Genomic DNA, 19,944 nt, shown 5'->3' on the forward strand with positions numbered 1-19,944 from the left:
AAAAGGAATAATCACTTATATTTGGCGTGGGCTGTTTCTTGCCTTCTGCTAAGAAAGTATTTCTCCAATACACCCACTGTCCTCTGCTCTCACTGAATCCCCATTCCCATCCGTTTTAAGTGTTACCAACCTGATTTCTTCTCCCGAGTATCGGCGTAGAGGCCTTTACTATCCTGCCTGGGAACACCTAGCCTACTATGCACATCAGAAGAGGGCTCTCTCCGAACGACGGGGTTACTACTAAAAGCCTTTTCCGGAGAATGTGGTCTTTTTCCTAACCGCTGGCGTATATCTGAAAAAAGAGAAAAAGTGCACCAGTGACCGTGTGTGTGCTTTATGCTCGGCACCAGCCGCCTGACACCTCTAAAGGATCTGGCGCTAACCCCTGCCCCGAGGACACAGGGGCTGACAATCAGGCTGCTAAGTATTCTTCCTTTGTAATCAGTCTGGATTTCCCTAGGAAAATTCGGACATAGGGGCTGTCAGAGGAAAAATCCTCAACTGATTACTCCAGAACTATATTTCTGAAGAAACAACCTTTTTTTTTTTTTCTTTAAGCAGAATCAAGAAGACTAAATAATTTACAAAAGTTTCAGCGAACAAAAAATCCTGTGAGCTCCCGGAAAGTGGAAGGCACAATCTTTGAACATACAAGTAGTTCCCAATAAACTTATTACATTTAACCAGTAAATATAAAGAGAGTGGAAAAGGCAAAGGATCAAATGTGTTTTTCCCTCAATCCCCCCAGAAATCGGCCTGTCCTCTTGAGTTCCCCTAACCACCACAGCAACAACAGAAACACATTCGTTGGTGAGGCCCTGTGCCGAGGTCTCCTCTCACTTTAGCTTCTCTCAGAGAGCAGCACCCTGGTCTCTGGTCACTGAGACCTGAGCTCCTTTCCTCCAACACTTCCTAGCACTGAGTCTTCCTTCACGAGACCATCCTGTTCTTTATCCATTCTGTCTCCACCGACCTAGTTCAGGCTCCTGTTACTTTTTTAACTCTCTACCCCACCCCACTCCACCCTCAAGTTGTCTTTCTAAAATAGATATAAGATCAGGTTACTTCTCATGTAAAAAAATCAGGTTTGCCAACAGAGATCCTACCCTCTCCAAGGCCTGGCTCTAACGCTACTTTCTCTAAGAAGTCTTTCACAACTTCCCGAGTAGATCTATGACGGCTCTGCGTCCCTTCCAAAGGCTTCTCACATTCCTCGCACCTAGCCCAGGGTCTGGCACATAGCAGGTACGGCTAAAGACCTGCTGAATCAGTGTTTGAACATAGAAATTATCTAGTTCAAACTCTTAACTGTTCAGACAACCACCGAACTTAATTTCTATTATTCTTGTATATAAAGTATACCAGTGTCATACAGAGTAAAATATGGTTGGCCCTCCTCATCCATGGATTCCACATCTATAGATTCAACCAACTGCTGATAGAATATATGTGGAAAAAAAGTAAGACATAAGAGTACAGCAAAAAATAATACAAATTTTACACAACACAGGATAAGAATTTATACTGTATTAGGTATTGTAAATAATCTAGAGATGACTTAAAGTATATGAGAGGATGTGTGTAGGTTATATGCAGATAATATGTCACTTTATATAAGGGACTTAAGCATCAATGGATTTTGGTATCTGTAGGGGGTGGGGAGGGGGTCCTGGAAGCAAGCCCCCAGACATACCAAGGAACAACAGTAATTATTTGGAATAAAAACATTTAAAGCTAGTTTTTCAGAAGTCTGATTATTTTTCATTTCCTCAATTTCCAACACCTAGCCCACAATTTAGACATGATGAACCAGGACAGCTAAATCAGTTCACACATCGCATGTTTTACTCAGGAACCTCTCTCTGCCCCAGTCTGCTTTCCGGAGCTCAGAATCCAGCCAGGAATCCAAGTGAGGAACAGTACCTGATTTAGTACTGCTGACTGGTGGCCGTGGACGGGAGTGCTGACGTTTCTCATCTAATAGATGTCGGACATCTGCAAATTTCTCAGGTGGTAATTTGTTACCAATTCGGTTTTTGATATTGCTTGAAGATACACTATCTGCCCTCATGGAGTTCCTTTAAAAAGGGGGTAGGATGGGGCACAGTTAACCAACTTCAACTGTGAGACAAGGCCCAAACAACAATCTCATACTTTGGAGGAAACAATTTAAGAAATCCTGTCTTACATGGCCAACATTCACTTACAAATCCATAAACTTATAATTATTTGCTTATGGAAACCATGATCTGCCTGCTCTAAAGAGACTGGTCCTGGTGAGCAGGTTTTCGAAGGTGGTTTCCACATGTGTATGTGCTATTACACAGCATACAACTAAAAGTCACCCTTTTCTGGGACAAACATTAAGTAGAGGCCTACAAAGAGATTGGGGCTTCCACTCACACATGCTGTGATGTGGCTGTAGTCAACACACAGTATAGTCTACAGTCTCGCTCTTTAAAGGGCAGACTTCTCTTTCAAAGAGATATGCTACCATGCTAGGTGCCAGCACCATTCCGGCAGCATTCTCTACCAGAAAGCTCTCTGAAAACTAAAAATAAGAATGTGAACAGGCTCATGCCTGTAATCCCAGCACTTTGGGAAGCCGAGGCGGGCGGATCACGCGGTCAGGAGATCGAGACCATCCTGGCTAACACAGTGAAACCCCGTCTCTACTAAAAATACAAAAAATTAGCCGGGCGTGGTGGCCTGTACTCCCAGCTCCCCGGGAGGCTGAGGCAGGAGAATGCTGTGAACCCAGAAGGCGGAGCTTGCAGTGAGCCGAGATCGTGTTATCGCTCCACTGCACTCCAGGCTGGGCGACAGAGCGAGACTCCGTCTCAAAAAAAAAAAAAAGAACGTGGTGAACAAGGCCATACAAACAATCAGCTTGAATGGTCTTTTCCCCTCCCCACAAACATACTATGTTACACAGAGCATCCCTAGACTCTAACCCTTAGAACTGTGGATTCTGCCTGCACAGAATCTGCTCACCCCTAGTAGTAATCAAAGACATGCACATTAAAATAACTATTTTTTTTTTGTTCATGAAACTAGCTAACATTAGAAAGAATGGTAATAGCTAAGGCTGCTGAGCTTGTAGGTAACAGGTGGTAATGTGAGTGATTAAAACCCTTCTGGGATTAAAACCCTTTTGAGCCCGGGCATGGTGGCTCATGCCTGTAATCCCAGCACTTTGGGAGGCTGAGGCAGGTGGATCACGAGGTCAGGAGATTGAGACCATCCTGGCCAACGTGCTGAAACCCGTCTCTACTAAAATTACAAAAAATTAGCCAGGAGTAGTGGCGGGCGCCTGTAGTCCCAGCTACTCGGGAGGCTGAGGCAGGAGAATGGCGTGAACCTGGGAGGCGGAGTTTGCAGTAAGCCGAGATCGCGCCACTGCACTCCAGCCTGGGTGACAGAGCGAGACTCCGTCTCAAAAAAAAATAAAAACACACAAAAAACCCTTCTGGAAAAAAATAAAGCAATACTTACCATCTTTTTAAACACATATTGTTTTGTGTAATAACTGGACTTTGAGGAATTTATTGAGTTAGTGCAATTGTAAGAAAATAGAAACCTAAAGTCCATCAAAAAGGAATTCGTTAAATAAATCATGATACTTTCAAACAACAGACTATATACAGTTGAAAAAATAATGTCTACAATATATTAAGTGAAAAATGCACAATGCAAAACTATAAATAGCATAACCTCATCTTTATAAAAAGTATACTTTTATACAAATATATCTACAGTTTTTCCCTGTGCCATACACACACATACACACACACACACACACACACACACACACACAAATAGCTGAAAGGTTATTCGCCAAATTGCTAACAGTAGTTATTGTTGAGAAAGAATGGGAATACAGATGATTTTCACTTTCTATGTTGTCTTTTGTTTTTATAACAAGAATCACTGCTTGTATAGAGGAAATACTGGATGCGTTTATTAAACTCCTACAAGGGACTGAAATCAGAATAGATAAAAGATATTATAAAATTAGGAGGAATTAAGAAGTTATATTCGTATTTAAAATCAAATTAAAAGCTAGCTTTGATAAAACAAATTTTTACCTAATATTTTTCAACTGAGATTCCACTTCGTCAGCATACATAGTCATTTTCATGCTTTTCTTTGGTGAAGGCGTGGAAATCATTTTCAGTTCTAGATCATAGTCCATTTCATCTGAGTCTGAGCTGCTGGCACTGGACCGTCTAGACGCGCTCCGCTCCCGGGGCTGCTTGAGAGCCGGGAGCTCCTCGTGGTACTCTACCACCACTCTGTCATCTGCATCCATGTCCTGGGCTTCTTCTTCCTCTTCCTCTTCCTCCTCCTCCTCCTCTTCCTCCTCTTCAATGGGTTCCTCGGGAACATTCACTAGCCCTGAAGAAATTTAACCAGAAAACATTAGGAAAAGCACTAAAATTAACAAGTATGATTTTCTACTCTACATCGGTGACCTTTTTAAAAGGTGGGGTTCCCATCCCTGACATTTTATTGGAGCACTATCTATAATAGTGCCAAATGGACATTACTCTGATACTGCAACAGGAGGATGGCTAGGTAAAGTAAGATGTAGCAGCCTAACCAAACACCATAAAGTCATTTAAAATACAACTGACCTTTATTATTCACAGATTTTCTATTTGCAAATTTACCAAATTTATTTGTAACTCCAAAATGAACACATGCAATGCTTCCATGGTCATTTGCTGGCACGCACAGAGTGGCAAAAAAATCTGAGTCACCAGGCACACACACTCCCAGCGGAGGTCAAACAAAGCAACACTCCGCCTTCCTGTTTCATCTCATGCTGTAAACAAGCGTCTGTTTCAGTCCACCGAGTGGCACATTTTTCACACTTCTGTCCCTGCTGCTAGTGATTTCACTGCTTAAAATGGCCCTGAGTGTCGTGCCGAAGTGCTGCCTAGTGTTCCTAGATGCAAGGGGGCTGTGATGTGCCTTGTGGAAAAATACCATATCAGGTAAGGCATTCAGGCATGAGTTATAGGGCTACTGGCTGTGAACTCAATGTTAACGAATCAACAATGTGTCTTAAATAAGGTGTCTTAAAGAGAAACATATGGGCCCAGCGCGGTGGCTCACGCCTGTAATCCCAGCACTTTGGGAGGCCGAGGTGGGCAGATCACGAGGTCAGGAAATCGAGACCATCCTGGCTAACATGGTAATACCCTGTCTCTACTAAAAAATACAACAAAAATTAGCCGGGTGTGGTGGTGTGCGCTTGTAGTCCCAGCTACTCGGGAGGCTGAGGTAGGAGAATGGCGTGAACCCGGGAGGCGGAGGTTGCAGTGAGCCGAGATCGCGCCACTGCACTCCAGCCTGGGCAACAGAGCAAGACTCTGTCTCAAAAAAAAAAAAAGAGAGAAACATATGTAAAACAAGGTTACATATTGATCAACTGACAAAAATGATGTGGCCAGAGGCTATGTACGATTCAGTATTTGCTACTTCAGTGTTCACAGTGACTTTATAGAACATAAGCACCATGAATAATGAAAATGGAAAAATACAATAAACGAAAGAAGTAGAATATAAAGTATATGTTCCCAAGAGTTATACTATTTATTATGAAAACAAATGGGAAAAATGTAAGATGAACTCAGTCATCATACAGGGTACTAGAAATAGGGGCAATTTGCTTTTTAATTTCCTTAATATGGATATAAAAAGTATATGATGAAAATATTTTAAAGTAACTCAAATTGGAAAAGTGTAACTGTGTAACAGTAAAGTATGTGTATTATTACTATTATTTTGAGACAAAGTCTTGCTCTGTCGCCCAGGTTGGAATACGGTGGCACAATCTTGGCTCACTGCAGCCTTGACCTCCCAGGCTCAGGCAATCTCAGCCTCCCAAGTAGCTGGGACCACAGGTATGTGCCATCATGCCTGGTCTGGCTAATTTTTTAATTTTTTGTAACGACAAGGTCTCACTATGTTGCCCAGGCTGGTCTCAAACTCCTGGTTTCAAGTGATCCTCCTGCCTTGGCCTCCCAAAGTGCTGGGATTATAGGTGTGAGCCATTGTTCCCATCCTATGTGTATTATTAACATGTAGATCTCAAATATACAATTTTGTATATACATATTAAATAAAACATCTAGACTTCATCCCTTTCTGTCCCCATTACAATGATAAATGTGTGTATATGTTATTTTGTATGCTGACTTGACTAGTTCTATTAGGCATGTAGAAGATTCCATAGATTAGGCTCAAAACAAGAACAATTCTTTATAAAACATAAGTAAAATGGTTCTTTTACAATAAGCACCAAAAAAAGGAGAAAGAAACCCAAGTCATGATATCCCACTCTTCTGAGGCATTCACATGCACAAACCAACAAGCACAAAGCACTCAACACAGCAGCCTATTTTTAATACAGAAAAAGAACAATACAATCAGTTCATCTGATAAAATAATTTCAAAAATTGTTTTTGGCTAGGCGCGGTAGCTCACACCTGTAATCCCAGCACTCTGGGAGGCCAAAGTGGGTGGAACACAAGGTCAGGAGTTCGAGACCAGTCTGGCCAACATGGTGAAACCCCATCTCTACTAAAAATACAAAAGTTAGCTGGGCATGGTGGCGCATGCCTGTAGTCCCAGCTACTCGGGAGGCTAAGGCAGGAGAATTGCTTGAATCCAGGAGGCAGAGTTGCAGTGAGCCGAGATCAAGCAATTGCACTCCAGCCTGAGAGACAGAGCGAGACTCCGTCTTAAAAAAAAAAAAAAATTGTTTTCATGCAGCTGTTGATATTAATAGTAGAAAAATTAGGATCCTAAGGAAAGTTCTGTTGTAATTTTTCCTATGTCATATTTTGCCTTTTTTGATAGAACAGCTTTTATAAAATCATTTGACCTCTTTGGGCAACTTAAAATTAATTGTGACTTGACTTACTTTCCTATATGTTGGCAGAGGGTGAGGGCAAGGAAGAGAGGATGATAAAGTTTGGAACCTTAAAAGATTGCATTAAGAATAAAAATATGATTTCAGGAGCCAAACATGTGTCTACCCAAGAGCTGAGCAGGCAACTACCAGAATGTCGATGTTTATACGACGTCAAGCCAACGTCATCCCCAATCAGGGCTCTCTTCTTGATCACGTCCCGCTGAATACGACGGGAATGATATCTTCGCTTCCTGCAAGAATGCCAAAACAAGCACACAATCAAAAACTGATAGGAAGGACCTTGAAATCCACTATTTCTTTTTCTTTTCTTTTTTTTTTGTGATGGAGTCTCAATCTCTCTCCCAGGCTGAAGTGCAATGGCACCATCTCAGCTCACTGCAACCTTTGCCTCTTGGGTTCAAGCAATTCCCCTGCCTCAGCCTCCCGTGTAGGTGGGATTACAGGCGCCCACCACCATGCATGGCTAATTTTTGTATTTTTAGTAGAGACGGGGTTTCACCATGTTGGCCAGGCTGGTCTCGAACTCCTGACCTCAGGTGATCTGCTGGCCTCGGCCTCCCAAAGTGCTGGGATTACAGGCGTGAGCCACCGTGTCTGGGCTCGCTAATTCATTTCAACTACACATTGACACAATGTTGGGTACTAACACAGATATTTTAAATGTAACTACAACTCAGCATTCCCCATCATTTACCACATCTAAGAACCTTGAATTCTTCCCTCTTGTTTTCCTTCCAGTTTACACAGGGTTTAGACATTTCACCACAGAATACCAACTGAAGGATTAAGAAAAACTCAAGTACTATGGCATTTGAAGGTTTTGGACTCACCATGAATTGCTAAGAATTCCTTTCATGCCTCCATAATTTGGATTCCCATATTTCATGTAATACTGACTTCTTCTGGCTGCTCCAAGTTCCTTTTTGTCATCTAAAAATTAATGACAATAGTTACCTAGGATTTCCTGTGAGTGTAAAGACAATGTTGAATTTTTTTTTTAATGTTTTCCATAGCTGGAATCAGATCAGCGCAATTTGCCAACAAAAAGTAAAAATCCACTACCAACATTCACACTCTGAGTGCCCACTACAGCAATGCAGTGTAGAGGGGATAAAGCAAAATACAGAGACGAATGAGGTTAAAACTGCTGTTTGGAGCCAGATGACTTAATGGAGAAAACAAAAATAAACAATACAAGATACAAGGTTCCAAAAGGCATAAAAGAGCTTTAGGTCATTACAGGTACCCAGGAATCAAAAAGACTTTCTCAAAATAGTGGCATTTTTGCCACCCCATGAAAGATGATATTCACTTCTGAAGGATCACGTGCCAACAACACAGAATCAGGATTAAGGAAACAGACTACATATAATTCCATATATTTGGTAAATCATTTTTCCAGCTTATTGTGCTCCTCAAAATGGCTTAAAGAAAACAGCATAATACTATACATGTAGAATGTACTCAGCCACTCAAATGAGTAAATGTGGTAAAGATCACATTTGTCAAGTTGAAATGTCAGTTAACAGGAAAGAAAGGTGGTCAGTCATCATAAATTTTTGTCAAAAGTAGTAATACAAAGACCTTCCACAGTTCTTGGACACTCTGACTGTAAAGAACAAACACCACTGTAAATATATCCAGGGCTGTAGGTAAATGTGACAACACAAACCAGTATGTATAGCCCCCAACCCCCGAACCCCTCAAACCATGCCCACCAGCTCCTTGGAGAAATGGCTGATTCCAGATGTGGAGCAGGTAAGATGCAAAATGAGTCTGGAAAAGCAAGACGTTTTGTTGTGCCATAAAGAAAGAAAGTGCTTAAAGAATCATGGAGTACGTCAAAACAGCTTGAAGGGGCTCTACTGGCCAAATCCAAGACAATTTGTAAATTAAAATACTGATATTAGGCTGGGCGCGATGGCTCACGCCTGTAATCCCAGTACTTTGGGAGGCTGAGGCGGGCGGATCACAAGGTCAAGAGATCGAGACCATCCTGGCCAACATGGTGAACCCCATCTCTACTAAAAATACAAAAATTAGCTGGGCATGGTGGCATGCACCTGTAGTCCCAGCTACTAGGGAAGCTGAGACAGGAGAATTGCTTGAACCCAGGAGGCAGAGGTTGCAGGGAGGCAGAGGTTACAGTGAGCCAAGATCGCGCCACTGCACTCCAGCCTGGTGACAGAGCAACACTCCGTCTCAAAACAAACAAAAAAATAAATAAAATAAAATACTGATATCCATGGATGATAACCCACTGAATAAAGAATCCATGATTCTAAACTGATGTAAATAAACAAACAGGTAAAAACAGAAGGCTCTTCCTTAGAGCACCTGTCTACTAGTAAAGAAATGATATAGTCAGAAAGGCATCAACAGATACTAAACCTACTGCATGAAGCTCTGATGAGCAAGAGGCTATTTACGTGATCTCAAAGTATCTGCCCACCAATTTTTTATTTTAATCATTTTATTTTTTAAAATAGGGATGAGGTCTTCCTATGTTGCCTAGCCTGGTCTCGAACTCCTGGGTTCAAGTGATCCTTCTGCCTCAGCATCCCAAAGTGTTGCAATTACAGGCACGAGCCACTGTAACCAGCCAGCCCACCAATTTTTAAATTACAAATGGAAGAATAGCAACTTTACAGCGGAAAAACCTAGTGATGATTACCTTAACCAAGTGAATAAAGTGAACGTCCCTAGGACTGGGACGAGTAAGTATCCAGGGCCTCCTGACATGATGCTCTGGAAATGATATGACATCGCTTCTGTGGCACGCCTGTCTCAAATGCACAACCCAAATTCGATCAGGAGGAATCATCAGACAAACCCAAACTGAGGGACATTGTATAAAATAGTAAACCTATATTCTTGGAAAACATGGGAGGATAGAAGTAGTTTCAGCTTAAGGGGGACTAAGGAAACATTACATACTTACACACTCAGTCCTGGATGGATCCTAGACCTGGGGCTGGGCGGGGAATATATAAAGGACATTATTGGAACAACTGACAAAATTTGAATATCGACTACGGATTAGGTAACAGTACTGTATTAATGTTAAATTTCTTGATTTTGTTAAGTGTGCTATGTATAAAACAATGTTCTTATTCTTTGGAATACATTTAGGGGTGATGGGTTTTTATCTTCAACTAACTCTCAAATGATTAAAAAAACCAATATGTGTATATGTGTATACATACATACACATACATACATAGATACACACACACACACATACACACACATATACATACATACACATACTTATATACACATACATACATACACATGCATACATACATACACATACATACACACATACACACATACACACACATATACATACATACACATACTTATATACACATACATACATATACATACATACACATGCATACACACATACAAGCGATACATACATACATATACATATATACACATACATACACATACATATATACACATACACACACATTTTTAAATGCCCACCAAAAGTCACCGTGTGTAAACAATCTTATGAGAAGGGAATTAGAACCGAATGGTACACTGGCAATGTTCAGGAGGACGTTGCTGTAATAAATAAAGTTTCATTTGAAAGTTTTCATAATTCAGATGGTAACTGGCTGAAAATATATGAGGCAAACCAGTTTCAACAGAAAATAACTTTAGCCAGAAGTCACAGAAACATACAAATAGTTAATATTCACTTTTAAAGTCAGAAACTCCAACTCAGGTGTCAAGCAATTATTTCATAAGCGCAGAATATTATAGTTTGAAGGGAACTTTGAGATTACTTGATCTAACTTCTATTCAAAAAAGAAGGATGTCACTCCATAATAAATCATTTTGATTGAAAATATAAAACAATACCAAATATTACATTTACCTTTTGTAGCAAATCTCATGAATAACCTATTTCCTTTAGCAAGTTTGTTAGCTGGACGAAGATCGTTTCTTAACAAAGACTCCTCTTCTACCTGAGACAACGTATCCAACTTAAGAAAGAAGAGTATTTTTAATATAAAAATTAAAGTCCTTTTGATATTTCTTCAGTAGTAAAGCTACCATTAAGAAAAGCATTCTACCTTTAATACTTACAAGCATTATAGCACTAGTTCCGCTGTAGAATTTCTAACTCAGAGACTTCCCCTGCCCACCTTGTCTAAAAGAACAGTCTCCATCATTCTCTATCCCCTACTCTTTTCACAACACTCATTGCCACCTGACACAGTATGAGGTATCTGTGCATCAGTGTATCCTCTGCACTCCCCACTAGAATGCAGGCTCCGAGAGGGCCAGGACTTTGTTTTGCTTGAAGCTATAACCCTAGCACTTAGAATATGGTATATAATAGGTACTCAGTAAATATTTTTTAAATGAATGCATGTTAATATTTTTAACAACAGTACATAATCCATTAGGAAGTATGCCATTACTTGCTGTTTCTTCATTTTACTAATTAGATAACACTTCAAAGTATTTCTCAATAAAACTATTTTCTTTTTTTGTAGAAGCATGAGCACTATTCTAAGATTTCAAGGTGAATCGCTATATCCACACTAACTTAAAGGACAAGAGCCTGGTGCACCCTCAGAAGGTCTAATGGTGAAAGCTAGAGAAAAAACACAACTTAACTAAGTCTTTAAGGCTTAAGTTAAAAAGACAGTGAGCAATTTTTTACAATAACTTTACATCTATCTTTCCCCTATTACTAACCTCTACATCACTTGAGTTCTCATCTTCAACCTCTCCTTCTTCAGCTTCATCATCATCTGAACTGTCTTCCTGCTTGTCTAAAACGGAATGTGAAGGACAAGATGAAACAAGATAAAATATTTCATATAATGAGATACAAGATGAACTATCTCATATAATTTTAAAAGTCCAGTATTTTCTCCTATTTCCTGATGATCTCAAGCATCATAGATTAGTTCAGAAACACTTGGTGATGAGATGCTATATAGAGCTCTGCTCAGAAACAGGACTGTGTAAAGAAGAGGACTTTCAGACCCCAGTTCCCTCCTTTGTGTTCAGTTACCTTTTTTCCTTTTCTCAGCTGACTTGTCCTCACTGGCATCCCTGCTTCTGATCTTATCCTGTGCAGGCAGGGAGCTCATATTGATAAGTGCTCGTGTGGCTGTCATTTCATCCAGCCAAACTACATTACCTAAAATAAAATGTAAAATAAGACATTACACAGCATGGAAATGGCAAGCTTCTTGACAGCAGATTCTGCATCGCATTCATCACTACAGCCTCATCTAGCAACAGATTATCATCAGTAAATATACAAACCAACTAATGAAGAGAAATATAGGCCAGGCATCGTGACTCACGCCTATAACCCCAGTACTTTGGGAGGCCAAGGCAGGAGACTCGCTTGGAGTGAGATCATCCTGGGCAACATAGTGACACCCTGTCTCTACAAAAAAATACAAAAGTCATGGTGGCATGAGCCGGTAGTCCCAGCTACTTGGGAGGCCGAGGCGGGAGAATGGATTGAGCCTAGGATATTGAGGCTGCAGTATGCCAAGGTCACACCACTGCACTCCAGCCTGGGTAACAGGGTGAGACTTTGTCTCAAAAGAAATGAAAAGTTAAAAATAAATAAAAAAGAAAGACAGAAAGAAAGAGAAAGAGAGACAGAAAGAGAAGGAAGGAAGGAAGGAGAGAGAGAGATGAAAGAAAGAAAAAGAGAGAGAGAGAAAGCACTTTGGGAGGCCGAGCCAGGCGGATCACGAGGTCAGGAGATCGAGACCATCCTGGCTAACACGGTGAAACCCCGTCTCTACTAAAAATACAAAAAATTAGCCGCGCGTGGTGGCGGGCACCTGTGGTCCCAGCTACTCCGGAGGCTGAGGCAGAATGGCGTGAACCTGGGAGGCAGAGCTTGCAGTGAGCCGAGATGATGCCACACTGCACTCCAGCCTGGGCGACAGAGCGAGACTCTGTCAAGAAAAAACAAAAGGAATGGAACAGAATGGAACAGAACGGAAAGGAAAAGGGAAGGGGGAAGGGAAGGGGGAAAGGGGAAGGGGGAAGGGAAAAGATGGAAGGGAAGGGGAGGGAAAAGAAAGAAAAGGGTAGTAAAATCTCTCTGATGAAATTAGCCTAGAGCTGCGTTTCCAAACTGGGTTCCACAAAATAACTTAAGTATTCCATGAAAAAGAGTTGTGTATATTAAAACTACTTGGAACAGAACACAGGTAGTTAAACACTCAATATGTAAGTATTAGCAGTTCTTGATAACTGTCAAGTAAGTTTGGATTATCCTTTACACTACCGCCCCCTACAGGGAAGCCCTTTGCTGCTCCTTGTCAGGACATGCTAAACGAATTCCCCCTTCATCATTCCCATTGGAAAACGTGGATGATGAAGGTATCCCTGGGATATGTAGAACGGAGGCATGACAGCCAGTTGGCTTTGTAGCAACTAATTTAATGTGCCTCTTTAAGGAAGATAATTTAGCAAGAAAAGACCTTTGAGAAATCTTACAGAAAATAAACTTAAAAGAGTATTTCTCAAAACTACGTGTCCCCTATATCTCAGTTTGGGAAATGAAGCTCTGAGGCTCTCACTTCTGTTACTAATGTGCCATGTGGCCTGAGGCAAATATGTTCCTTCCTCTGTTTCTCAGGTTCTGATAAATAATACAAGGTAGGTGAACTATGTAATTCTGAGAGTCCCTCCAATTCTAATATACCTTAGTCACAGTTTTAATGACTTAAATCAGGGATAGTAAACTATAACCCTCAAGCAAAATCTAGCCCGCCACCTGTTGTTTATTTACATTTGTACCAGCTTTATTTAGGTTTAATTAACGTACAATAAACTACACACATCTACCACCTGCTTTTGTTTTTGTTTTTTCTTTCTTTTTGAGATGGAGTCTCACTCTGTTGCCCAGGCTGGAGTATAGTGGCACTATCTTGGCTCACTGCTGCCTCTGCCTCCCAGATTCAAGCAATTCTCCTGCCTCAGCCTCCTGAATAGCTGGGATTACAGGTGTGCATCGCCACATGAGGCTAATTTTTGTATTTTTAGTAGAGACGGGGTTTTGCCACGTTGGCCAGGCTGGTCTTGAACTCCTGATCTCAAGTGATCCTCCCGCCCTGGCCTCCCAAAGTGCTGGGATTACAGGCGTGAGCCACCGTGCCTGGCCTACCGCCTGTTTTTGTAAATAAAGTTCTACTGGAAAACAGCCAGACTCATAGTTTATGTATTATTTATAGTTGCTTTCATGCTACCACAGCAGAGCTGAGCAGATGTGACAGAGACCGTTAAGCCTACAAAGCCTCAAGTATCTGCATCCCAGCCCTTTACAGAAAAAGGTCTGCCAAGTCCCGATTTGGATAGTGTAAGTTAAACAGAAAGAAAACAGGAGAAAAATGTTTCACTCAGTCATGTTTGTCTTTCAATGAAAACATCTTCCTACGAGAGCAGCTAAGAAAACCGGCTGCCATCTAGGGTGCTACCCAGCGGGTCAGCCAGCTGGCAGCAAGTAAAGCCAGACTAGAAGTAAGTCAAGACAAGAAGCCAGCAAAGCAGTAACAAGAGGTCAGGCCAGACTTACAGTAAGCAGGCAAGTTAAAAATTACAGTTGGCCCACAAGTTGGAAAGCTCATGGGTCAGGACAAGCAGGTGACATTCTAGAACACACAGTTCAAGGCAAGCAGAAATGAGAGGTCTAGTAGAGGGTTTAGCTCTAGGTCATTCTGTCTATTCAGAATGACACTCTGTCCAGTGTCTATTCTGGTCTATCTCTAGGTCAGAGACACAGGCAGAGTCAGCCTTCTGAGTAACAGTACAGAAGGCAGTAATGACAAAGTCCAAGGCTCTGAAAATGCAGCCCCAAGTCTACGCAGTTGGATCCTCTCCTTTGTTGGGAAAAGGTGAGTGTTAAAGAGGCCTCAATCAAGTACGGCAGATTCAGAGGCCAGTAACCCACCTCCTAGAGCCCTGGCCACCACCTCTCAGCTGACGTGGGACACTATGGGGTATGAGCTGGCAGACTGGCAAGGGCATGCTGCGTTTCACTGCTCGACAATTTTTTCTCTCCTGGACTAACAGCAGAAGTTAGGCATAAACAAGTAGTATGGGCCAGAACCATTCACCATCTCTGACGGCAAGAACTCTTGAAAAATCATCAACGAAAGCATATTCACAGGAAACTCGGGTGTACTTACAGGAGGTATCATCCAACCATTCGATGTGAGCTGGAGGATATTCTTTAAAATAGGAAAAGACATCTTGGGTGCTCATCTCATCTACTCCGCAAATATAGATTGTCTCCAGTCTCACCTTGGGGATTGCTAGAAAGACAAGACACAGAAAAGATGATAGAATTTTCCTGTCCGCAACTGCACATCCCATCCACACTCCTTCCTAATAGTTCAGACAACACGAGTTTAGAAAGAAACATGCTGAGAGAAACTATAATTATTTCAAAAGAGCACGAGACATAACAGTAAGGTAAACTATCTTAATTTTTATCACTCAACGACAGCATTAATTCAGAACAGGCCTATCAGGCTCAGAAAGATTAAACAAAGGGTGTTGATAAAATACACGATACCTCTCCCCACATTAATCTGTAGCAATCAGAGCACTATCAAGCTCAACAGGAGTATTTGTTGAAGTTAACCAGCTGATTCTAAAATTTTTAAATGTATGTTAAAGAGAAACGCGCAGTAGTGGAGACAATTCTGAAAGAGAAGAGATGCTGCCCGTGACTATGTCAAAGCATGAAACTAAAGAGATCCTACAAGTCAATTAAGAAGAAAAAGACAACCCAAAATAAAAATGCGCAAAGGACATGAGTAAGCAATTTACATAAAAGGAAATACAAAAGGCCAATAAATATATGAGGAGATGGGTTGACCTCACTACCAATCATTAACATGCACATGAAAACAAGAAGATACCAGTTTTCACGGACCAGATTTTACATCTTATTTTTCCTGCGTCTCTGGTACTTGAATCGAGATATCTTACATCTTTTAGTGTGAAATGTTGGCAGTAAGTAGGGGAAAGACTTACTTCCCCGGCTGGTGGGCATCGTCACTCCAAAGGGCAAATGGAAGGGTCTATAAAAAACGTAATTTTGCACGTGCCCTACGGATCTAGGAATTCTAGTCCTCAGTATTGACCCTAAACAAACACATACATGCGGGTTCACAAAGTAGCTCATACGAAGATGTTTGCTAAGGCACTATTTCTAATAACCCAGTAGTTACCAGGGTAATAAATTATGCTTTATCCACATTATAAAATATTATGTGGTAAAAAATGAGATAATTATATACCACAGAAAGATTCTAAGATATATCACAGAGTGAAAAAACAAGTTGTAAAAAATTACATGCAAGGTGATGACATTAAACAATACCATACATTTACTAAGGGTATATATTTATGTACACAGACACTCAGAAAAGGCCAATATGAGTCACACTGATAACTGCTGTTACTTCTGAGGAGGCAGAAAGGTTGAAGGCTATGGTCAAAAAAGAAACTTAGCCTTATCAGGACTGCATACTTTTTATTTTTTGAGATGGAGTCTCGCTCTGTCGCCAGGCTGGAGTGCAGTGGCACGATCTCGGCTCACTGCAACCTCTGCCTTCTGGGTTCAAGCCATTCTCCTGCCTCAGCCTCCCCAGTAGCTGGGACTATAGGAGCACATCACCACACCCGGCTAATTTTGTATTTTTAAGAGATGGGGTTTCACCATGTTGGTCAGCATGGTCTCCATCCCTTGCCCTCGTGATCCACCCGCCTTGGCCTCCTAAAGTGCTGGGATTACAGGTGTGAGCCATGGCGCCCAGCCAATTGCGTACTTTTTTAAACTACCTTTTTTTTTTTCTTTTTTTTTGAGATGGAGTTTCACTCTTGTTGCCCAGGCTGGAATGCAATGGTGCAATCTCGGCTCACTGCAACCTCCGCCTCCCAGGTTCAAGCTATTCTCCCGTCTAAGCCTCCCAAGTAGCTGGGATTACAGGCATGCGCCACCACACCATGCTAATTTTGTATTTTTAGTAGAGACGACGTTTCTCCATGGTGGTCAGGCTGGTCTCGAACTCCCGACCTCAGGTGATCCGCCTGCCTCGGCCTCCCAAAGTGCGGGGATTACAGGCATGAGCCACCACACCCGGCTTTTTTTACTACATATTTTAAGTACATTATCTCCTTTAATCTTAATTGCAAAATTTGTAAATGTATCAATAAATAAACTTAAGGTCAGGCGCGGTCGCTCAAGCCTGTAATCCCAGCACTTTGGGAGGCAGAGGCAGGCAGATCACGAGGTCAAGAGGTCGAGACCATCTGGCCAACATGGTGAAACCCCGTCTCTACTAAAAATACAAGAAAATTAGCTGGGTGTGGTGGCGGGTGCCTGTAGTCCCAGCTACTTGGGAGGCTGAGGCAGGAGAATGGCGTGAACCCGGGAGGCGGAGCTTGCAGTGAGCCAAAATCGCACCACTGCACTCCAGCCTAGCGACGGAGCAAGACTCTGTCTCAAAAAAAAAAAGGAAAGAAAAAGTAAATTTAAAATATCTATATATCTACTACCTACCTTTATGCTTAATTCGTTATAAGATCTCAGGCACACAAAACATTACATATGAAACTGGGGCCCACAGTGCCTCTCCACATCCCTTCTTTCCCTTCCTTCTCTGAAGCAATTCTGTCAAGGGGGTGGTTCATGGGTCCATAAGAAAATAGAAAGAATAAGATCTACTGTTTAACAGCACAGTAGGGTGACTACAGTCAATAATAATTTAATTGTAAATTTTAAAATAACATAAAGAGTGTAATTGGATTGTTTGTAACTCAATAAAAGCTTGAGGGGGCTGGGCACAGTGGCTTACACCTGTAATCCCAGCATTTTGGGAGGCCAAGGCGGGTGGATCACTTGATGTCAGGAGTTCGAGACCAGCCTGGCCAACATGATGAAACCCTGTCTCTACTAAAAATACAAAAATTAGCCATGTGTGGTGGCATGTGCCTGTAATCCCAGCTACTTGGGAGGCTGAGGCAGGATAATCACTCGAACCTGGGAGGCAGAGCCGAGATTGTGCCATTGCACTGCAGCCTGGGCGACAGGGCAAGACTCCGCCGCAAAAAAAAAAAAAAAAAGAGGATGGATACCCCATTCTCCATGATGCGCTTATTTCATGTCACATGCCTGTATCAAAACATCTCATGTACCCCATAAATATACCCACCTACTATGTACCCACAAAAATTAAAATAAATAAAATAATAATGTAAAAAAGAATTTAATGGCCAGGTGCGGTGGCTCATGCCTGTAATCCCAGCACTTTGGGAGGCCAAGGTGGGCGGATCACAAGGTCAGATCGAGACCATCCTGGCTAACACGGTGAAACCCCGTCTCTACTAAAAATACAAAAAAATTAGCCAGGTGTGGTGGCAGGCACCTGTAGTCCCAGCTACTCGGGAGGCTGAGGCAGGAGAATCACTTGAACCCGGGAGGCGGAGGTTGCAGTGAGCCGAGATCGCACGACTGCACTCCAGCCTGGGTGACAGAGCGAGACGCCATCTCAAAAAAAAATAAAATAAAATAAAAAATAAAAATAAAAAAAGGATTTAATGTCTATTACTACCAAGCATGTTTTTACATGCTATTAACAAAATTTAAAAATTTTTTAGCCCATCCTTCTTCTGCAGATATATGCTATTACTTCTATTTAAAACAAAAAAATTTTACAAACAAAAAAATGTGTTTAATAATTTTAAACACATAATAATTTTAAATCTCAAAGAGTTAAGAGATGGGTTTAACATGAGCCCATGTGAGTGTGGCCAGACTAATTCAGTTGAGTGCTTTCCTGACATCCCAGATTTAAAAAGATAAAGACACCATGAAGATTTATGAATCCAGGTGGGCATGGTGGCTCATGCGTGTAATCCCAGCACTTTGGGAGGCTGAGGTGGGAGGACTGCTTGAGTCCAGGAGTTCGAGAGGCCAGCCTGGGTAACACAGGGAGACCCCATCTCTACAAAAAATTTTAAAAATTAGCTGAGTGTGGTGGTGTACAGCTATACTCCCAGGTACTCAGGAGGCTGAGGTGGTATGATCGCCTGAGCCCCGGAGGTTGAGGCTGCAATGAGCCATGATCGCACAACTGCACTCCAGCCTGGGCAACAGAGTAAGACTTTGTTTCAAAAGAAAAAACCACCATGTTCAGCTAACTTTTTTTATTTTTTGCAGAGATGGGGTTTTACCATGTTGCCCAGGCTGGTCTTGAATTCCTGACCTCAAGTGATCTGTCTGTCTTGGTCTCCCAAAGTGTTGGATTACAGGTGTGCACCACTGCACCCAGCGCCTGCATCTCTCTCTTTTTTTGTTCTTTGTATCTTTACCTGCTTCTTTTGAACAGGATTATCCATTGCCCAAGTTTTGATGTGTACGACTTTCCCTAAATTAAAATAGACATGTGAGGCTGGGTGCAGTGGCTCATGCCCGTAATCCCAGCACCCTGGGAGGCCGAGATGAGAGGATTGCTTGAGCCCAAGAGTTTGAGACCAGCCTGGGCGACACAGTGAGACCTTCTCTATTTAAAAAAAAAAAAAAAAGACATCTGAGGCCAGAAATTTTGTTCCTTACACTCTTTCCTGTTTGCTTTTAAGGTATTTCTTCACCTATAGGTTTTTTTAATGTTGTAATGTTAGAACAATGTTATGATGCTCTTGATAATTATTTTTGTCATTTTTTGGTCTTTGTTTTCTATGCTAGTCTCATTTAAAATTAAATTTTTTGTCAGATCAATAAGTCTCCCTAATGTTTTCTCCCTAATCCTCAGTCTGTTCCCTCTACTATCACTCAGTACTCTCCTTGCTTTCTGCTGCATTCTAGGAAACCATCTCTTTACTTCCCTTAGGCTGTTTCTTTTCCAAAGTCATGGCTTTTAATTCCAAGAACCGAGAAGGCCCTTGGACTCAATAAACCTTATCCGCGTTTAGGCCTCTGTTCA

General features: G+C 41.7%; 1 protein-coding gene across 3 annotated transcripts in view; it reads right to left on the reverse strand.

Annotated features, from left to right (window-relative positions):
* NCBP3 (nuclear cap binding subunit 3) overlaps nucleotides 1-19,944 on the reverse strand; it is a 43,412-nt gene that overhangs the window by 12,035 nt on the left and 11,433 nt on the right. For all 3 annotated transcript variants that reach the window (XR_008621561.2, XR_008621560.2, XM_008962590.4), the window contains exons 4-12: nucleotides 15,139-15,264; nucleotides 11,991-12,119; nucleotides 11,669-11,745; nucleotides 10,839-10,947; nucleotides 7,777-7,876; nucleotides 7,073-7,176; nucleotides 4,089-4,398; nucleotides 1,924-2,078; nucleotides 131-292 (exon numbers count right to left, since the gene is read on the reverse strand). Coding sequence is in view for 1 of the 3 variants with exons in the window: in XM_008962590.4 (XP_008960838.1) it covers nucleotides 131-292; nucleotides 1,924-2,078; nucleotides 4,089-4,398; nucleotides 7,073-7,176; nucleotides 7,777-7,876; nucleotides 10,839-10,947; nucleotides 11,669-11,745; nucleotides 11,991-12,119; nucleotides 15,139-15,264 (1,272 nt within the window). In the remaining 2 variants the exon portion in view is untranslated. The remainder of the gene's footprint in view (nucleotides 1-130; nucleotides 293-1,923; nucleotides 2,079-4,088; nucleotides 4,399-7,072; nucleotides 7,177-7,776; nucleotides 7,877-10,838; nucleotides 10,948-11,668; nucleotides 11,746-11,990; nucleotides 12,120-15,138; nucleotides 15,265-19,944) is intronic.

Source organism: Pan paniscus, chromosome 19 (assembly GCF_029289425.2).
Source record: "Pan paniscus chromosome 19, NHGRI_mPanPan1-v2.0_pri, whole genome shotgun sequence".
NCBI lineage: Eukaryota > Metazoa > Chordata > Mammalia > Primates > Hominidae > Pan > Pan paniscus.